This window comes from Arachis stenosperma, chromosome 6 (assembly GCF_014773155.1).
Source record: "Arachis stenosperma cultivar V10309 chromosome 6, arast.V10309.gnm1.PFL2, whole genome shotgun sequence".
Lineage (NCBI taxonomy): Eukaryota > Viridiplantae > Streptophyta > Magnoliopsida > Fabales > Fabaceae > Arachis > Arachis stenosperma.
In genome coordinates this window covers 118,481,125-118,499,635 of record NC_080382.1, presented here as the reverse complement: position 1 = coordinate 118,499,635, position 18,511 = coordinate 118,481,125, and the positions used below count along the sequence as shown (strand labels likewise).

Sequence of the window (18,511 nt, the reverse complement as noted above, 5' to 3'; positions counted from 1 at the left end):
AAAGTGAAAAAACTACAAGTTTAAAATATAATGGCAGCATTGGAGAGTTTCTGTAAAGCTTATGGGATAAAGATTAATGTGGAGAAGTCTAAAGTGATGTGTTCCTGTAATGTTTCAGTTACTACAAAAGAAATCTTTACTGGGGTGTCCTTCATTCGTTTCGTCCAAAATTTGGACAAATACCTCGAGATTACTCTTAGTCATTCTCGGGTGACCCAAACATCTTTTAATGAGGTTTTGGATAAGTTCTGACGGCTAGTCAGCCGAAAAGGGCATTTACTTAACAAGGTAGAAATGTTCTGTTTGATCAATTTGGTTGTGGCGACTATTCTTACTTATCGCATGCAAGTCTATTTCTTTCCCAAAGAAATAACAAATTCTATAGCATCTATGATGAGAAATTTTTTCTAGAAAGGTCAAGCCAATAGTTGGAGGCTAAATTTTGTTAGCTGAAAGGTATTGGTCACTCCAAAGAAGTTTGGTGGTCTAGGAATACAGGATCTGCTTTGTGCTAATGTTGCTCTTCTTAGGAAGCTAGTTTGGCAACTCTTTCATCATCTTTGCAAGCTTTGGTTTCAACTGTTGGCAGCTAAATACCGTTTTTTTCTGGGTGACGCTTTCAAACGTTCTATAGATAACATATCTTATATTTGGAGGAGTCCGTGTAAAATTTGGGATATTTTGAAGGATTAATTTGATTGGTGCATTGGGAATTTGGACCAGAATTTTTGGTTTTCTAAATGGAGGAAAGAGGGGTAGTTATGTAATGAGATAGATTATGTTCACATTTCTGATTCGGATATCCAGATTTTAGATCTATGGTCGGTTGGGGAGTGGCACCTTGAGAATGTCTATTCTCCTCTTCACTAGGTTTTGCATGAAAGTATTCTCTCCTACAACCCGGATATGCAAGCAAGTTCAGTGGTAGGTTGGACTTGGTCCAGTGGGGCGGCTAAGGTTTATAATGCCGGTAATGGGTACTTATAGCTCTGCAAGAAGATGTTTGGATGGGAGAAGAGAGGGAATTGGCTTTGACTTTGGCGTCAGCTTGTTCCGGAAAAGATCAAATTCTTGGCTTGACTTTGTCTGCAAGAGGCACTCTCCACTGCTGGTTTTTCGTCTTTAGAGAGGCCTTTCATCTACAGATAGTTACCCCAGTTGCTTGACTTGCCAGAAAATAGTTTTCCACTGTATTCGGGATTGCTCGAAAGCTCAGTTTTTTTGACAGACTCTAGAGATTTTCAGTCATCATTTAGATTTGAAGAACTGGTTCTTGTCCCATAACAAATAGCATCGTTTTTAGATTTTTTCTGATCTGTGGTGGATTTGGGAAGCTAAGAACAATGAAATTTTTAACCATCATGAGCCTTGGCCTCCTTTTAAAGTGGCTCGTATGGTTTTAGCCTTCGAGCAGGAGCTTCAGAATGTCTTTGAATTGCAACGAGTTTCTATTCCTTCTATTATTAGTTGCTCTTGGATTCCTCATTCGATGGATACTTTTAAGATCAATTGTGATGCTAGTTACTTTAGTTCTGGGAATCGGATTGGTTTTGCCTAACAGAGACTGAAACGAAAATTGGCAACAAGACTGTTTGGGAACAATAGAGAGCTGTAATATTCTTTAAGGAGAGATGTTTACTATTTGAAGAAGATTTTTTTTAGCCTGAAACTTGGGGCAAAGAGATGTGATTTGCGAAACGGATTGCCTGAAGGCTTTTATTTTTGTTAATAATTCTCATAATAATGTCGAATGTGTATATCTTTTGGTGCTTAAAGTAAGAGATATCATGACTTGAAAGTGACATGTTAATTTTTGCTTGATTCTCTAAAATATAAACACAGTAGTAAACACCATGACAAAGATGACGTTAAAATCGTATTCGTAGCATATAGAACTTCCCGTGCTTTAAAAAAATTTAAGATAAATATTTAGAAAAATCGCTGTATGGTTTCTTAATCTCTTAAGACTTTTTTTCTGCTTAATTATTTTAAATTTTCAATCACCAAAAAAAAAAAAAAATTAACGGGCACATCATAAATAAATCCTTCTCAAAATAAAAGCATCCGGAGAAGCAACTACAAAACTAGAAAGAAGAAAGACAGGAAAGTGAGGTTAGTGGTTGGTTGGTTGGTCGGTTGGGACAGCAAAACCAAAACAAAAGATGAAGACTATGGTGACGCCATTGATGAAAATTTCCCCATTTTCTCGGCCAAATGGCATTTATATTAATAAACCCTCTTCTCTCGTCCCTCTTTCCCCTCTCGCACCCCAACGCAACTCTTCTTCACCAAACTCCCTCACCTTTCCCACTCTCACTCCTACTCTTTCTGTTTCCATGGCCGCTTCACCCCAATCCACCGCTCCGGTAATCCCACTCTCTTTTTCTCCCTTTCATGCATTTTCTTTGACCCAATTGCAAAATAATTAGCTTGCAAGCTTAAAAAGTCAAACTTTGCATAAGATTATTCCGAAGTTTAATTATTCTTGTTTTTTTTATTAATATAATTCTGGCAATCAACTGTTTTTTGGGTTGTATCTGATCACTACAATTATGAATTGATTGATGGCTGAAAGTTTTGTTGTTCTAATCAACCTAATGTTATTGTTATGAACTTACGATTATCTTAGCTCGACTCTGTGTCTCTGTGTATGTGTTTGTGATTTTTTTTTTCTTTTATATTTTTTATTACTGCGGGCTAACGCTGATTTCTGAATCAGACTGCATCCCCTGGCGGTGTTAACATCAACAAAGATGATGTTTTTCAGTTAATTCAGGCGCATCAGGTATTGTGTCAAATTAATTATATGTTAGTAATGAATGAATCTCAAAGTAGTTACAACATTGTTTGATCAATAATATGGTTTTGTAGATATCAGAACTCTGTAGGATTAGTTGAAAATCAAATGTATAATGATGATGTTGTTGCTGTTGGCAGGAAAAAGCTGCTAGGCTTCCACCGGTAGAAGAAATTCGAACTTTCCTTGATCGCAGCGTGCGCGGGATGCTATCTACCCACTCAAAGGTTTCTGTGCTTTCCTTTACCATGAACTTGGATAATTGATTGTGCCCTTTTTATGTGCTACGAAGTTTGAATATAGTAGTTGATCTTAGATCATGAGAATCAACACATGAATCTGTCAGAGAGATTGAATAATAGTGTAAAACTCATAACCATAATTGTGCTTTCCTTATTTCAAAGGTTTCACATACAGTTCTAAGTGATTGAATAATAGTGTAAAACTCATAACCGTAATTGTGTTCAAATTAAGCTACTTTGTCAAAGAGATATCTATATCTAGATGAAGTGCCAAAACAGCTTTACAGAAAATGAAATTGCGATTAAATAAGAGAGACATGGAGAGAGATTTTTCCCTCTTTGGATGTTTAGTTTTCGTATTCTGTTCATGCCCACATATTCAGGTTCTTCTGATTCTGAAAACTAGAAGGTACTGTAAACAACTTGCCTCACCTGAATCACACTGATAAACTGATTGATAATGAGAGTCCATGTTTGGCATAGCAGTGAAACTTAATTTGACTGACTTTTACATTCATATGTATGTGTAAGGGGAAGAAATTAGAAAAAGGGAAGAATTAATCAATTAGAGAGAAATTAGAGAAGCTTCAATTAGGGTAGAGAGATACAGGGAGAGAATAATTCCATTGATGGAATTCCAAAGAAAGAAAGATACAATTCACTCAATACTTCCTTCCTTGATTCTATCACTACTACTCAATTTATAGTAAATTCTACTCCTAATGAGAAATTTCTAATTGCGCTATTGGGCCTATTTTTACTCATTACAGTATGACATAGAATTTTGTTTTATCATTTGTTCGCTGACAACTCAAATATCCACTACTTATCTAATCATTAACATGCAGAAGTTTGAGGGTTATCCATCTGGGTCGATGGTGGACTTTGCATGTGATGCAAATGGATATCCGATACTAGCAGTGAGCGACTTAGCAGTTCATACGAAGGTTCCTTTTCTTTTCATTTCCCCAAAAATTTTCTGATGGATTACGACTCCATATGTAAGTTGAGGTTTTCGAAAATGACTTGTCTATATAACCATCTAGCACATTGTTTCGAACTTGGCTTGTACAAGGCTATGAATTCAATTTCCAATCTTATTTAGCATGTCCACAACAAGCACATGATCATATTGACAACTATAAATCAAAACGAACACCCCGACTCAAGCTCTTACCAAATCAAAGGCTTACTTCCATAGCTAAAGAGTCATGTTTTCTATATCTTATAGGACTTGGCTGCAAATCCTAAATGTTCACTGCTGGTGCCTAGAGATCCTGAAGATAGGACTGATCTAGTTGTCATTTTACACGGTGATGCTGTCTCTGTAAGTTAATAACTTCTGTTCATTTCTCAATATTTTCATTTGCTTTTATTCTTGTGGTTTGGGCTACATAATCGTTACATAGTTATTGTGCTGCTGGGTTCTAAATATTTTCGTGAAAATGTTATTTAGGTACCTGAAAACGATAAAGAAGCCGTACGAGCTGCATATTTGGCAAGACATCCCAATGCATTTTGGGTAACTTTGTTCATCTTTCTTCTATTCTTGCATTTCTTTTCTCCTTTCTGCTTATCATTATATAATTAACCACTATTATTTCACTTATTAAAGGTTGACTTTGGGGACTTCCATTTTCTGCGCATTGAACCGAAAGTTGTAAGATATGTGTCAGGTGTTGCTACAGCTTTGTTAGGATCAGGAGGTTTGCTAACAATGCCCTTCTTGTTGGTTTATTTTCCTGTTAATGCTATTCTGAAACTCACAAGAGAGATAGATGGTGGTGGTGGTTTGGGGAAAAAGAAAAGAGGAGGTATCCTTTAACATTATGATTGGAGTCTTGCATGCAATAGGGGGTTTTAGACTTAGTATTAATTATCAGGTTAGACTGCATACATTACACTCTTTGGGTGTTGCCCTTCCACAGACCCTGCATTATCGCGGGATGCTTATGGAGTGGGGAGCCCTTTTTTATTTTGGTTCTGTGAGGGATAGCTAGCTGCTGTTAGTGAACATGACTTAATAATACAATCAACCTGCAAAAGAATAAACGAATAAAATAAAGCCAAATGCATATTCTGTATTATAGGGGGGATGATTGGAATTGCATGGATTTTTTATCTGGTTTTAGGATAAGCATGAGAAAAAATATATATATTGAGAATTCTTTCAGTTTGAGATGAAAAATTGATGTCTTCTCTTTGGTTATTGCCCTTCATAATGTTTCGCCATAATAATAGGAAGATTCAGGAATAAACTACCACCATTTCTGTATCACAAGTAAATTTTTTGTGTGTTAAATTATCCGTAAAGTAAATATCTTGTGTGTTAAATTATCTGTTACACCATTTTTATTTAACTGTGGCTTGACTTCAGAGTTCAGTCCAGATGAATATAAAGCTGCAAAAGTTGATCCCCTAGCTCAGTTTTCCAAGCCGGTGGCGGTATTGATCTTTAACTGGCCATCATATTTTTCATGTAAATAATCAGCCTTTAATTGTTCTATGATTAACCATGTTATTATCAGTCTCATATGAACAAAGATCATGCTGAGGATACAACAGTGATTGTGCAGCACTGGACCTCAGTTCCGGTATGTAACCTTGAACATTCTGCAGTAAGCAGTATACGATATCGACGAGAAATTACGCAGTTTAGTTCACCTGATATCATCATTTAGAATTCCTATTTTAAGATATTGGTGTGAGACAATGATGTTAGGTAGGATGCAAATGAACATGCCTAAGAAAATCGACGAGGATAACAATGTATTACTTGGTGCTAAATTGCCGGGCCATTAGAGGGCTAAATAAAATTACATATTCCAAAAACAATATGCATTCCAAATTACTACATTTTCCCCTCTAATGGGGGAACAGGTGATGATGTTTCAGCATTAATTTTCGGAGTTGACCATTTGCAGGTGGAATCTGCATACATGCTAGATGTTGATAGTGTTGGCTTCAATGTCAAGGTATTTTTACTTTTAAATTTATCACTATTCCTTGGTTGCTACCTTTTTAGTTTAGGAGTTTTTAAAATGCACCTAATTAAACGAATGAAATTCTTAATGATATATTTGGCCCTTCTAAAGTTCCAAGAGTTTTATCTCCTCTCTTGCAGTTACATCTCCTTTGAAGTTTCTTCCTTCTTCATTAGATGTCTTACGTTCTTTTCTTTTATAGGCTGGCTATAAGGGTGATACTTTCAAGCTCAGAGTACCTTTTCCTCGACGTGCAGAAGACAGAAAGTACAGAATTATAGATGTTCATTAAGTTCTCTCTTCTAGTAACCAGTTTACTTATGCAAACCTATGCTTTGTTTCAACCTTTTTGATGGATAATTGGATATGGTAGTATTGCCTGTTTTGTCTAGGTTATTATTTCAGTTGATTGAATATAAGTGTTGTCTTATATCGGTAACAACCTTTTCATGTGTTATATATTTCCTCTCTTTTTTATACTTTTGGGATCGTAATATATAACGGGAATTGGGATGTTTGGTGCATAAATTTTTTTTCCTTAAAATATCCTTCATGATATATAATTCATGAAAATGCTTTGTTATTTTTGAGACTTTAATAAAAAACTTCTTAGATAGAATGTAAAGAAATTTTCATGTTGACCAACATATTTGTCATTATTACATATATAGAAAAGTGGATTAATAGGCATGTTAGTACGTATTAATACACTAGTATATATAAAATCGTCTAAGGGAATGACTAAGTAGGGTGATCTTCCTCTTATTACCATGATACCATGGACTTATGGCTTTTCTTAAAGTATTAAAAGAAAAATCAATCATTATTAAACCAGGAGAATAAGATTTCTTTGGTGGTTGTAATCTATTATTCACTTGAAAGTCTTTCTTTTTTTGTCTGTTTTTCTTTTAGGGATATTAAGACTCTAATTGTTGAGATGCTTCAAGCTGCTAGACCTCATGTTGATTGATTGCTCCACAGATAGACAGAAAAAATAAACAGGTATGTTACGAAAATTCATATTAGATCCTAAGATGTGCTTTGGTCTCAGATTTTTCCTTCTTGTTTATTAAGAGATTAGTTAGTTGACCAGGTTTTGCAATTAGATTAGAGAAATATTTCTTAAACAATGGAAACTCACATGAGGTTAACTTCTTGTGAAGTTGATAGTCAAGAACTCTTATAGATGATTTGACAAGTTTGATTAAATTATCATGTAATGATTTTTAATTATCAACTTTATGTGAAAACAACTGCACCTGAGTCTCCACCTTCTTAAACATACCCAAATTGCATCCATCATTGGAGGGTGTGGATCGGCCACACTACATCGAATTGTGGATGAGTAATATGTTGGCACAAAGTAATCGATATCGTGTTCAAAGAAATACTACTCAGTTAGATTTTTTATTATTTATTTGTCAACTACTTCCATAAATTTTCCAAACTGTCTGCTACTTCTAGATCAATTTTGCAACAAACCTGAATGAGTTGCATGCAAAATGTCAAAGCTCAAAAAGTAGAAAAATTCTTTCCTGTTTTCTCATCCCTTTCCGTTTGAAATGCTGCAGTACACTACACTATGCCTATCATCTTTGGGAGAAGAGAAAAACAAAATGTGTTCCTTCAAAACTTGGCCATGTGAGTCCCCCACACACAAGATGACAAAAACAAAATGGATGACCCTTTTTACCCTTTTTCACTCACTATTCAGTATTATTTTCTTGGGGTGGAAAAAAAAGAAAAGAAACCCTTGAAATTCCTTACATAGAAAAGTGGTGTGATTGTGAATGAAAGAAACTTTGTATATAATATGATCGTGAATGTGATCTTCCTCCAGGTGTACTCTTGTTGGAGAAATTATATGAATCCATAAATAAATAAACTCCATTAATTTTTAGGACAATGCCATGATGCACCAATTAATTACCCAACTACTAAAATATACAACTACATAAAAGCTAAGCAGAGAAACCAAATACTTGTTATATATATATATATATATATATATATATATATATATATATATATATATATATATATATATGTGTGTGTGTGTGTTATATTTAACTTATTTTAATATATACTTTTTATTTAATATGTAATTTATACGGTTAACTGATTTGATACTGATTTTTGGTGTATACTTATAAAATACGAACATTTTCCCGAGTTGCTGTCTTTACGTGTCAGACACATTTTGGATATGATATTCATTGACATTCGTCCGACACTGAGTGTCTATTGTGTCTAACCGTGTCTTAATAAAAAATAAAAAATTCTTTTTTGAATATACTTTGATATACTTAAATATTATTACGTGTTAGTCTGTATAATTTTATTCTTAATATGTATTTTTGAAATAAATTTATAAATAATATATATTATTTTTTATTAAAATAAAAAATATTTTAAATATTTTATATAATTAAAATAAAATATTAAAAATAATTAAATAATTAATTTATATTTTAATATTAATAAAATATTAAAATATTATTATAATTTATCTAAAAAATATATTTTATAAATATGGATCTTTCCGTGTCTGATAAAATTTTAAAATTTGTCGCTGTGTTTTATATTGTATATGTCCCCTTTATCTGTGTATTATAGGTGTATACATATCTCTATTTTTGTTAGTTAATACTTGTAATTGTCCAACCCAATTATTGGGATAACATTATTGATTAAAGTAACTCAATGTTATAGATTTGAATTGTGATGGATGGGGCTATCTTACTGTTCAGATATACTGCTAGATTATTTTAGACCATTTCTAGTAGGAAACTCATCCCAGTTTTTATTTATGGCTCATCTATTATAAAAAGTAATTCCACATTAGTTTTTGCATCATAAACAGTAAATAGGAACTCAAAACATCTCTCTCTTCTCCGTTAGGAGGAACTAACTTTAGTCTCTGTTGTGGTTCCACTTAATTAATTAATTAAAATAGTTAAAATTAATATAGTTATTTTTTTTCAATAATATTATTTAAATTTATAAATTCAAAAATAATTCACTATTAAAAGATATTAATATTAAAAAAAATAATATATAACAATAATACACTATATATAATTCGAGATTACATTAATTTATAAAATTACTTAATACCAAAAAAAATATAGTTAAATTTTATAGTTGATGATAAACATTGAGAAATTGTCATATGTGTTCAATCAAATTCTCTTTTAACTATCTATACTGCTGTCTATTTAATTATTATAATTATTAATTAATTTAAATTAATTTATAAAATTACTTAATATAAAAAAATATAATTAAACTAATTTACAAAATTAATTAACATACATATAATAGGTATGTAATATATATTTTAATTTATTTATATGTAACATTTTTTAATTCATTTATATGTAATATGGAACAGTTATAATATATATGTATACAATACAATTATCATTATATATATATATATATATATATATATATATATATGTTTTAATTTAATTTAATTTATTGACATGCATTCCACGTGTCAAAATTTTGTTGGAGGCTGAGAGTTCCTCTCCTCATCGATCCATGTGAAAGAACTCATTTAAGTTCACACTCCAACGGGCAAAAATATCCTTATGTCTGGGGAGAAACTTGAGATAATTATCATTGGAGTTACTCTTAGTATATGGTGCGCTAAGTTCAACTTATAGGTAGCGTTTGGTGGAGAGACAGAGACAAAAAGACAGAGACTGAGAGACAGAGACTAAAAGACAGGGATTGAAACAAATCTCAGTATTCTATTTGGTGCAAAATAGGAAATAGGAATTGAAACAAGAATGAAACTCTAATTTAATTTGCACAAAGGGTAAAATTGGAATTAATTAATTGAAATGAAAGTATTTTAGGTATAAAATGTTATTAAAGTTTTAGTCTCCATCTCTAAAAATTTCAGTCTCCTGTATCCCTACTTTTTGGAGGTACTGAAATACTGAAATTTTGGAGACAGAGACAGAAATTTTAGTACCAGTCTCTGAACTAACAAACACAATACTGAGTCTCAGTCTCTCAGTCTTTGTCTCAGTACCTGAAAACAAACGCTACCATATAGTCTTAAGGCGTTTATATTATATATACTGAGATAAGATCATGCATGCATCATCATATCCACTAAACGAAATACTTAAGCCATTATGAGATCTACGGGCGAAAGTGGGAGAGACTATTTTACAAGGATTCGTGGTTCAACTTATTTTATTAAAGGTTAAGTATGATTTTGATTCTTAAAATATAGGTTGAATTTTTTTTGTTTTTAACCTTTTTTTTTCATATAAAATCGCCCTTAAAATTTAATTTGATTTTGAAAACGTCCTTCAAATTAAAATACACTTCTTCTTTTTTACTAAAATATTCCATTTCTATTCTTCTTTTTCTTTTCTTCTATTGTAGCAATATCTGTTTTTCTTTTTCGTTTTCTTCAACTAAAATTTCAATAGCATTTTAACTAAAATTTCAACAATAGAATTTTAACTAGCAAATATCATAAGCAGAAAAATGAAATTAGAATTAGAAGTAGAAAAAACAGAAGCAGAAGAACAATAAAATCAATCAAAATAGAATAAGAGTCAACAATAATGTGATTAACAAAATCAACAAATTTAACAATGTAATTAATTAAAAAAACAGAAGTAGAATAATCAACAATGTAATTAACAAAATCAACAAATTAGAAATAGAATTGGAACCTTAGGAAGGAGTAGCGACGACATACGAGGAACAACGGCGACATGTGAGGAGCAGCGATGAGCTAAGCGAGGACGCGAAATAGCGGCGACATGCGAGCTAGCGAGGAGGATAAACAAAACGGCGACGCGGCGGATGTCCTCCTCGCCGATCTGCTGGCGTTGACGTCCGTCTTCTCTTGTGGGCGTCATTGCCACCTTCTCTTCCCCCTTCTTCTTCTTTCCTCCCCCGCCACCATGATTCTCTTTCTCCTTCTCATCCGTTCTTTTCCTCTTTTTATTCTTCTTTTTTTAATAATTTTTTTATTACGAGTAATTTGACAATAAAAATTAAAATTTAAATAAAAAATACGATTTTAAAACCAAGTTAAATTTTAGAGACGATTTTGTATTGAAAAAAGGATTGGAGACGAAAAAAAAATTTTAGCCTATATTTTAGGGACCAAAATCGTACTTCAGATTAGGTTTGGGTTTTTTTATAAAACTTATTAGTTAAAAAAGTTAAGGTATAAACTTTTAAAAAAGTTTATAAAACTCGTTGAGCCGACTCGTCAAAATATTTTTTTATAAAAATAAATTATTCTTAATTTAGATGTTAACTATTCACTTACATTAAACACATAACAAAACTAAAAAGAATCATTCATCAAAATTAGTTAAGATTATAAATTTTTTGTTCCATAAAAGAATTTATGAATTGAAACTATGGTTATAATATATGATTAACGATTGATATATAAATGAATTATGTTTTACAAATTATGAATTATAAATTTTAGAATAAATTTAATGTCAATTTATATTTGTTAAATTTATTGTTTTAAATTCTAATTCACATAATAGATTTTTTGAGTAAGTTCGTAAATTTGTCAGGGTTTTAAACAGATTAAATTCAAGCTTATAAAAAAATTTATGAAAAATAAAAGGCTTAGATTTGACCTATTTATTTAGGACATGATTAATTTCATCAAAGTCAAAATTCGAGTCAACCCGGCCGATTTTTTTCCTGTCGAGATAAAAAATTCAAGGAAAAAAGAACAGCAAGTAAGAAAGTACAGCAAGGTCACATCTCCTTTTTTTCATGTTTGATGATTAATATTCTTTTGGCATAGTAGTGTAGATTTTTTATTTTAATATTAAAGAGCGAAGAGAGCTTTATATTAATGTTACAAAAAATAAAATTTTATAGTATTTTAAGGGTGTTATCAGTACAAGTACAATACACAAAATATGTATTGTATTTATAATATGCAGACTGTGTATTTACAATACATAGACTATAAATTATAATTTAATATTAAAATAATACAATACGCAGCTTATATATTGTTTTTATAAATTAAAAAAATTTGATCCGACAATTTCTACTCTATAAATTTTATAATTTTCAAAATTTTGTAAAACACTGTAACTTCTAATATTAAAGAATTACACCCTTTTTTATCCAATAGTAAAAAAAATTAACCTAGTAGTATGACTGTACTGTTTAAGTGCTATGGCTCTTGAACTTGTGTTACTCACTACTATACATGAATAGAAAAGCCTCCTTCTGTTGTTAACTGTAATGTCTAACATTTTCCAATATATATATAAAAGATCAAATCGTTTTTATTTACATGTTTTGTAATTATAAAAAAAGATATTTTTTATTTATTTAAAATGATGATTTATATCTAAAAATATGAGTCTTATTTTTAATAGATTGATATAAAAAAGGATTATATTTATATTGTGTGTTTTTTTGTTAAAATATTAAATGTAGATATTTGTACCTTATCAAAATAAAGAGCTACGGTATATATATTTAAAATAGATTTTATTTGAAAAAAGTTAAAAAAGTACTATCTCATTAAAAAATTCTATACATGTCTTTTTTTAAGGCATTTTTTTAGATAAAAATTTTATTTTTTTATTTTTAGATGATAAATATTTTTTAGAACATAAAATGTGAATCAAACCCATATTTATTAAAATTATAATTTTTTTGTATACTAATTAACCTAATAAATAAAAAATAATTATATTTTTTGAAATAAAAAACTTCTACTTTTATATAATAAAATATATGATAATTTTTTTAATATATATATATATATTAATTTTTTATATATTAAATAATTATAATAATATAATAACATTAAAATCAAATAATATATTAAATTTGTTATATTAAAACTAAAATATTATATATTTTACTCGTGGATTTAACAATATATATTTTTAATAAATTATATATAATAAAAAATATTTTGCAAAAGACATTTGTACACCAATATAAATATATATATATATATATATAAAATCTAGTCGAGTTAGAGAATAAAATATTTAACTAAAAAAATAAAAAAATATTTGAAAATAATAAAAATAAAAAATGATCTTATTATAAATATATAATTATAAATATTATATATATGAAACTATAAATGTTAAATTTTAAAAATAATTTTAAATTATTATATATCTACTTAATATTATCACAAAATAAATATAAATAAAAAATTAAAAATTATAGAAGAGAGCCATGAGATAGCATATGTATTAGAGAGTCTAAAGAATAAAAAAATATATACTAATCTTATATGAGTCACTATTATATACACACATATGATACATATACGTAGTTGATATATATTATTTATCCAGTTTTTCTTAAAAAATTAAAAAAATAATATTTTCATGTATTATATATAATATTTTAAATAAACTATATTTTGACAAATATTTGATAAAAAAATTATATTATATAATCATATTTTTAACAAAAATAGTTAGTTAATAAGTATTGAATATAATAATCTAATTATTTATCAAGTAATATAAAATAAAATATAATTATTTCATATTTTTATGTTGCTGTTTAAAATATTATTTTAATATAATTTTTTAATATTATAATAGAAAATTTTTTCGCATAATAATTAATTTTAATGAATAAAAATATTTATATTTTTGTATTTATATGTTTTATATTTTTAATTACGTAAGTTTGATTAGTTTAGGTCTTACTAATATAAGTAAATATATAATGTGATAGGTATGTATTTAGAATTATATTATTTATTTTATTTGTCAAAAAAAATTAAAAAATAAAAAGATTAATATTTTCTTGTATTATATATAATATTTTAAATAAATTATATTTTTAAAAAATATTTTGATAAAGATTTATATTATATAATAATATCTTTAACAAAATTAGTTAATTAATAAATTTTGAATATAATAATCTAATTATTTATCAAGTAATATGAAGTAAAAATTAAATTATTTTATATTTTTATATTATAGTTTAAAATATTATTTTAATATTATAAAATTTTTTTATATAATAATTAATCTTAAAGAATAAAAAATACTCATATATTTTGTATTTATATATTTTATATTGAATTATTTAAGAAAAAAAAGATTCTGTTACCATTTAAAGTATTGTATATTAAAGTATTGTCATTTAAAGTATTTATTTATGTATTAGAATATTCTGTATTTATTAGAATTCATCAATGTTCTTCTTTTATATTAGCATTTGATTTTTATCTAATAAAATCTAATAGTCTATATAAATATGACACATCTAATAAGCACATAGTTATTATGCTCATTTTAGACATAATCTCAATATTTTGCTATAAAATAATTTCAAGTCTTTCTTAATTTACTTTTCTCACATCAATTAAGCAATCATACAATAATAAAATTTCACTTTATTTTATTAAATATTTTTTTTCTCTCTCCTGATTATTTGTCTTTGAACAAATCATAAACATGTGATACTAAAAACTAAAATTTATTAGATATAATTAGATATCATATTTTTTATTTTAAAATTTTAATTTAAAGGTATTTTTTTATGAAATTACATGGTTTAATAGTTAAGAGGCCAAAATAGGTTTAAAACAGTATATTCGAGGCTGTAGGGTTGTCGAATTTATACATATTTATGTAAATTTATGAAATTCACTCAAATTTATTCAGCTTATTCAAATCTAAATTATTAATTATTAAATTTATTTATTTTATTAATCTAAATTCATAAACTTGTAAGAATTTAACAAGTTTATTTTTTTTTTACAAAATAAAATTCATTAAAGCAAATTATGAATATATCAAATCAAAATTTTGAAAAAAAATTACAAATTTAGTCTCAAAAGATAAAATATTAACAAAATTATATATGGAAAGAATATTATTTAATTGTTAATATTAAATACACACTTTAATTAAGATAGACTTTTTATTTATAGTGAACAAATTTATATACTAAAAACAAAAATAAAAAAACATATATTAAATACACTATATATATTGAAAATAGTTTTAAATTTGTGAAAAAGACTTAATAATTAATTGTAAGAAAGGGTTGAGATTTACGAGGTAAAAAGAATAACTCAATTAATTCAATATTAAAGTGCAAAGGACAAAAAGTTAAGCTATTGATGTAATGCTTGAGAAATGGCTCAAATGAAAATAAAAAATAAAAGATACATTTAATGTAAAAGTACAATTTTTTTAAGTAGGATTCAAAATAATTTTTTATTTTTTGTTTGGTTCAGTTTGTGTATAGTTCACTTATATAGAGGTAAAATCTTTAAAAAAATATTTACATATTTTTCATATATAAAATTACACAATATGACTAATGTTTTTAATATATGTTTTATTATTTTGTTAGGGAAATATAAAAATGATATATAAAATAATAAATTTTAAGATTTTACACAAATTAAAAAATTTTAGAGTAATGAAAAAATGAGCAAAAATTAAATATTCTAACATTATTTTTTATCGATTTTTAATAAACTTTTAATTCTATAAAATTTATGATAACATATGTATTTAAGAGTTAATTTAAAAAATAAAAAATAAAACTTTACTATAAAAAATGACTTGGAAAAAAAAATGGTTTGACATAATTCACATAAGTCATTGACAGATTGACTTATTATATATTATGTTAAGTTTTAAAGTGCACTACAAGAAAAAGCGTATTTATCGACGCAAAAAATCGACGGCTATCTCTCCTGTCGATAAATTTTGACGGTTTGCTGTCGATATTTTAAAAAAATAAAATTTAAAAATAAAATAATAAAATCGACGGCTTGGTTGTCGATTTTTTTTATGCTGTGGTGCACGAAATTGTGATCATCAATGGCGCCATCAACATGGTACGCTCAATTGCAATCTCAACTCTTTATCACAACTTCGCACAACTAACCAGCAAGTGCACTGGGTCATCCAAGTAATAAACCTTACGCGAGTAAGGGTCGATCCCACGGAGATTGTTGGTATGAAGCAAGCTATGGTCATCTTGTAAATCTTAGTCAGGCAGATTCAAATGGTTATGAATGATTTATGAATAAAACATAAAGATAGAGATAGGGATACTTATGTAATTCATTGATGAGAATTTCAGATAAGTGTATGGAGATGCTTTGTCCCTTCTGTCTCTCTGCTTTCCTACTATCTTCATCCAATCCTTCTTACTCCTTTCCATGGCAAGCTGTATGTTGGGCATCACCGTTGTCAGTGGCTACAGTCCCGTCCTCTCAGTAAAAATGTTCAACGCACCCTGTCACGGCACGGCTAATCATCTGTCGATTCTCAATCAGGTTGGAATAGAATCCAGTGATTCTTTTGCGTCTGTCACTAACGCCCAGCCTTCAGGAGTTTGAAGCTCGTCACAGTCATTCAATCATTGAATCCTACTCAGAATACCACAGACAAGGTTTAGACCTTCCGGATTCTCTTGAATGCCGCCATCAATTCTAGCTTATACCACGAAGATTCCGGTTAAGGAATCCAAGAGGTAAACATTCAACCCTTGTTTGCTTGTAGAACGGGAGTAGTTGTCAGGCACGCGTTCATAAGTGAGAATGATGATGAGCGTCACATAATCATCACATTCATCAAGTTCTTGGGTGCAAATGAATATCTTGGAATAAGAACAAGCTGAATTGAATAGAAGAACAATAGTAATTGCATTAATACTCGAGGTACAGCAGAGCTCCACACCTTAATCTATGGTATGTAGAAACTCCACCGTTGAAAATACATAAGAACAAGGTCTAGGCATGGCCGAATGGCCAGCCCCCAAAATGTGATCAAAAGACTCCAAATGATCAAAAGATGAAAATACAATAGTAAAAGGTCCTACTTATAGAGAACTAGTAGCTTAAGGTTTACAAAGATGAGTAAATGACATAAAAATCCACTTCCGGGCCCACTGGTGTGTGCTTGGGCTGAGCATTAAAGCATTTTCGTGTAGAGACTCTTCTTGGAGTTAAACGCCAGCTTTTGTGCCAGTTCCGGCGTTTAACGCCGGACATTCTTGAGCTGATTTGGAATGCCGGTTTGGGCCATCAAATCTCGAGCAAAGTATGGACTATTATACATTGCTGGAAAGCCCAGGATGTCTACTTTCCAATGCCATTGAGAGCACGCCAATTGGGTTTCCGTAGCTCCAGAAAATCCACTTCGAGTGCAGGGAGGTCAGAATCCAACAGCATCTGCAGTCCTTTTCAGCCTCTGAATCAGATTTTTGCTCAGGTCCCTCAATTTCAGCCAGAAAATACCTGAAATCACAGAAAAACACACAAACTCATAGTAAAGTCCAGAAAAGTAAATTTTAACTAAAAACTAATAAAAATATACTAAAAACTAACTAAAACATACTAAAAACATACTAAAAACAATGTCAAAAAGCGTATAAATTATCCGCTCATCACAACACCAAACTTAAATTGTTGCTTGTCCCCAAGCAACTGAAAATCAAATAAGATAAAAAGAAGAGAATATGCAATGAATTCCAAAAACATCTATGAAGATCAGTATTAATTAGATGAGCGGGGCTTTTAGCTTTTTGCCTCTGAATAGTTTTGGCATCTCACTCTATCCTTTGAAATTCAGAATGATTGACTTCTATGGGAACTCAGAATCCAGATAGTGTTATTGATTCTCCTAGTTAAGTATGATGATTCTTGAACACAACTACTTTATGAGTCTTGGCCGTGGCCCAAAGCACTCTGTCTTCCAGTATTACCACCGGATACATACATGCCACAGACACATAATTGGGTGAACCTTTTCAGATTGTGACTCAGCTTTGCTAGAGTCCCCAATTAGAGGTGTCCAGGGTTCTTAAGCACACTCTTTTTGCCTTGGATCATAACTTTCTTTTTCTTTCTTCTTTTTTTTTCGTTTTTCTCCCCTCTTTTTTTTGTATTCACTGCTTTTTCTTGCTTCAAGAATCATTTTTATGATTTTTCAGATCCTCAGTAACATGTCTCCTTTTTCATCATTCTTTCAAGAGCCAACATTCATGAACCACAAATTCAAAAGACATATGCACTGTTTAAGCATTCATTCAGAAAATAAAAGTATTGCCACCACATCAAAATAATTAATCTGTTATAAAATTTAAAATTCATGCAATTCTTCTCTTTTTCAATTAAGAATATTTTTCATTTAAGAAAGGTGATGGATTCATAGGACATTCATAACTTTAAGGCATAGACACTAAGACACTAATGATCATAAGACACAAACATAGGTAAACATAAGCATCAAATTCGAAAAACAAGAAAATAAAGAACAAGGAGATTAAAGAACGGGTCCACCTTAGTGATGGCGACTTGTTCTTCCTCTTGAAGATCTTATGGAGTGCTTGAGCTCCTCAATGTCTCTTCCTTACCTTTGTTGCTCCTCTCTCATGATTCTTTGATCTTCTCTAATTTCATGGAGGAGGATGGAATATTCTTGGTGCTCCACCCTTAGTTGTCCCATGTT

General features: G+C 29.4%; 1 protein-coding gene across 1 annotated transcript; it reads left to right on the top strand.

Moving 5' to 3' along the window:
- Positions 1-2,077: 2,077 nt before the first annotated feature.
- Positions 2,078-7,972, top strand: LOC130936105 (uncharacterized). Its single transcript, XM_057866095.1, has 13 exons — positions 2,078-2,366; positions 2,720-2,785; positions 2,938-3,024; positions 3,888-3,986; positions 4,271-4,366; positions 4,496-4,561; positions 4,655-4,745; positions 5,417-5,484; positions 5,568-5,633; positions 5,964-6,014; positions 6,226-6,290; positions 6,936-7,025; positions 7,595-7,972. The coding sequence occupies exons 1-12, from the start codon at positions 2,163-2,165 to the stop codon at positions 6,991-6,993; spliced, it is 1,017 nt and encodes a 338-aa protein (XP_057722078.1). The 5' UTR covers positions 2,078-2,162; the 3' UTR covers positions 6,994-7,025; positions 7,595-7,972.
- Positions 7,973-18,511: the final 10,539 nt, after the last annotated feature.

Excerpts from the sequence above, each read along its gene's own strand:
- LOC130936105 (XM_057866095.1), top strand. The coding sequence starts at position 2,163 with ATGAAGACTATGGTGACGCCATTGATGAAAATTTCCCCATTTTCTCGG. Across the intron at positions 4,367-4,495 it reads TACACGGTGATGCTGTCTCT|GTACCTGAAAACGATAAAGA; the intron begins GTAAGTTAATAA and ends AATGTTATTTAG. Across the intron at positions 4,562-4,654 it reads GACATCCCAATGCATTTTGG|GTTGACTTTGGGGACTTCCA; the intron begins GTAACTTTGTTC and ends CACTTATTAAAG.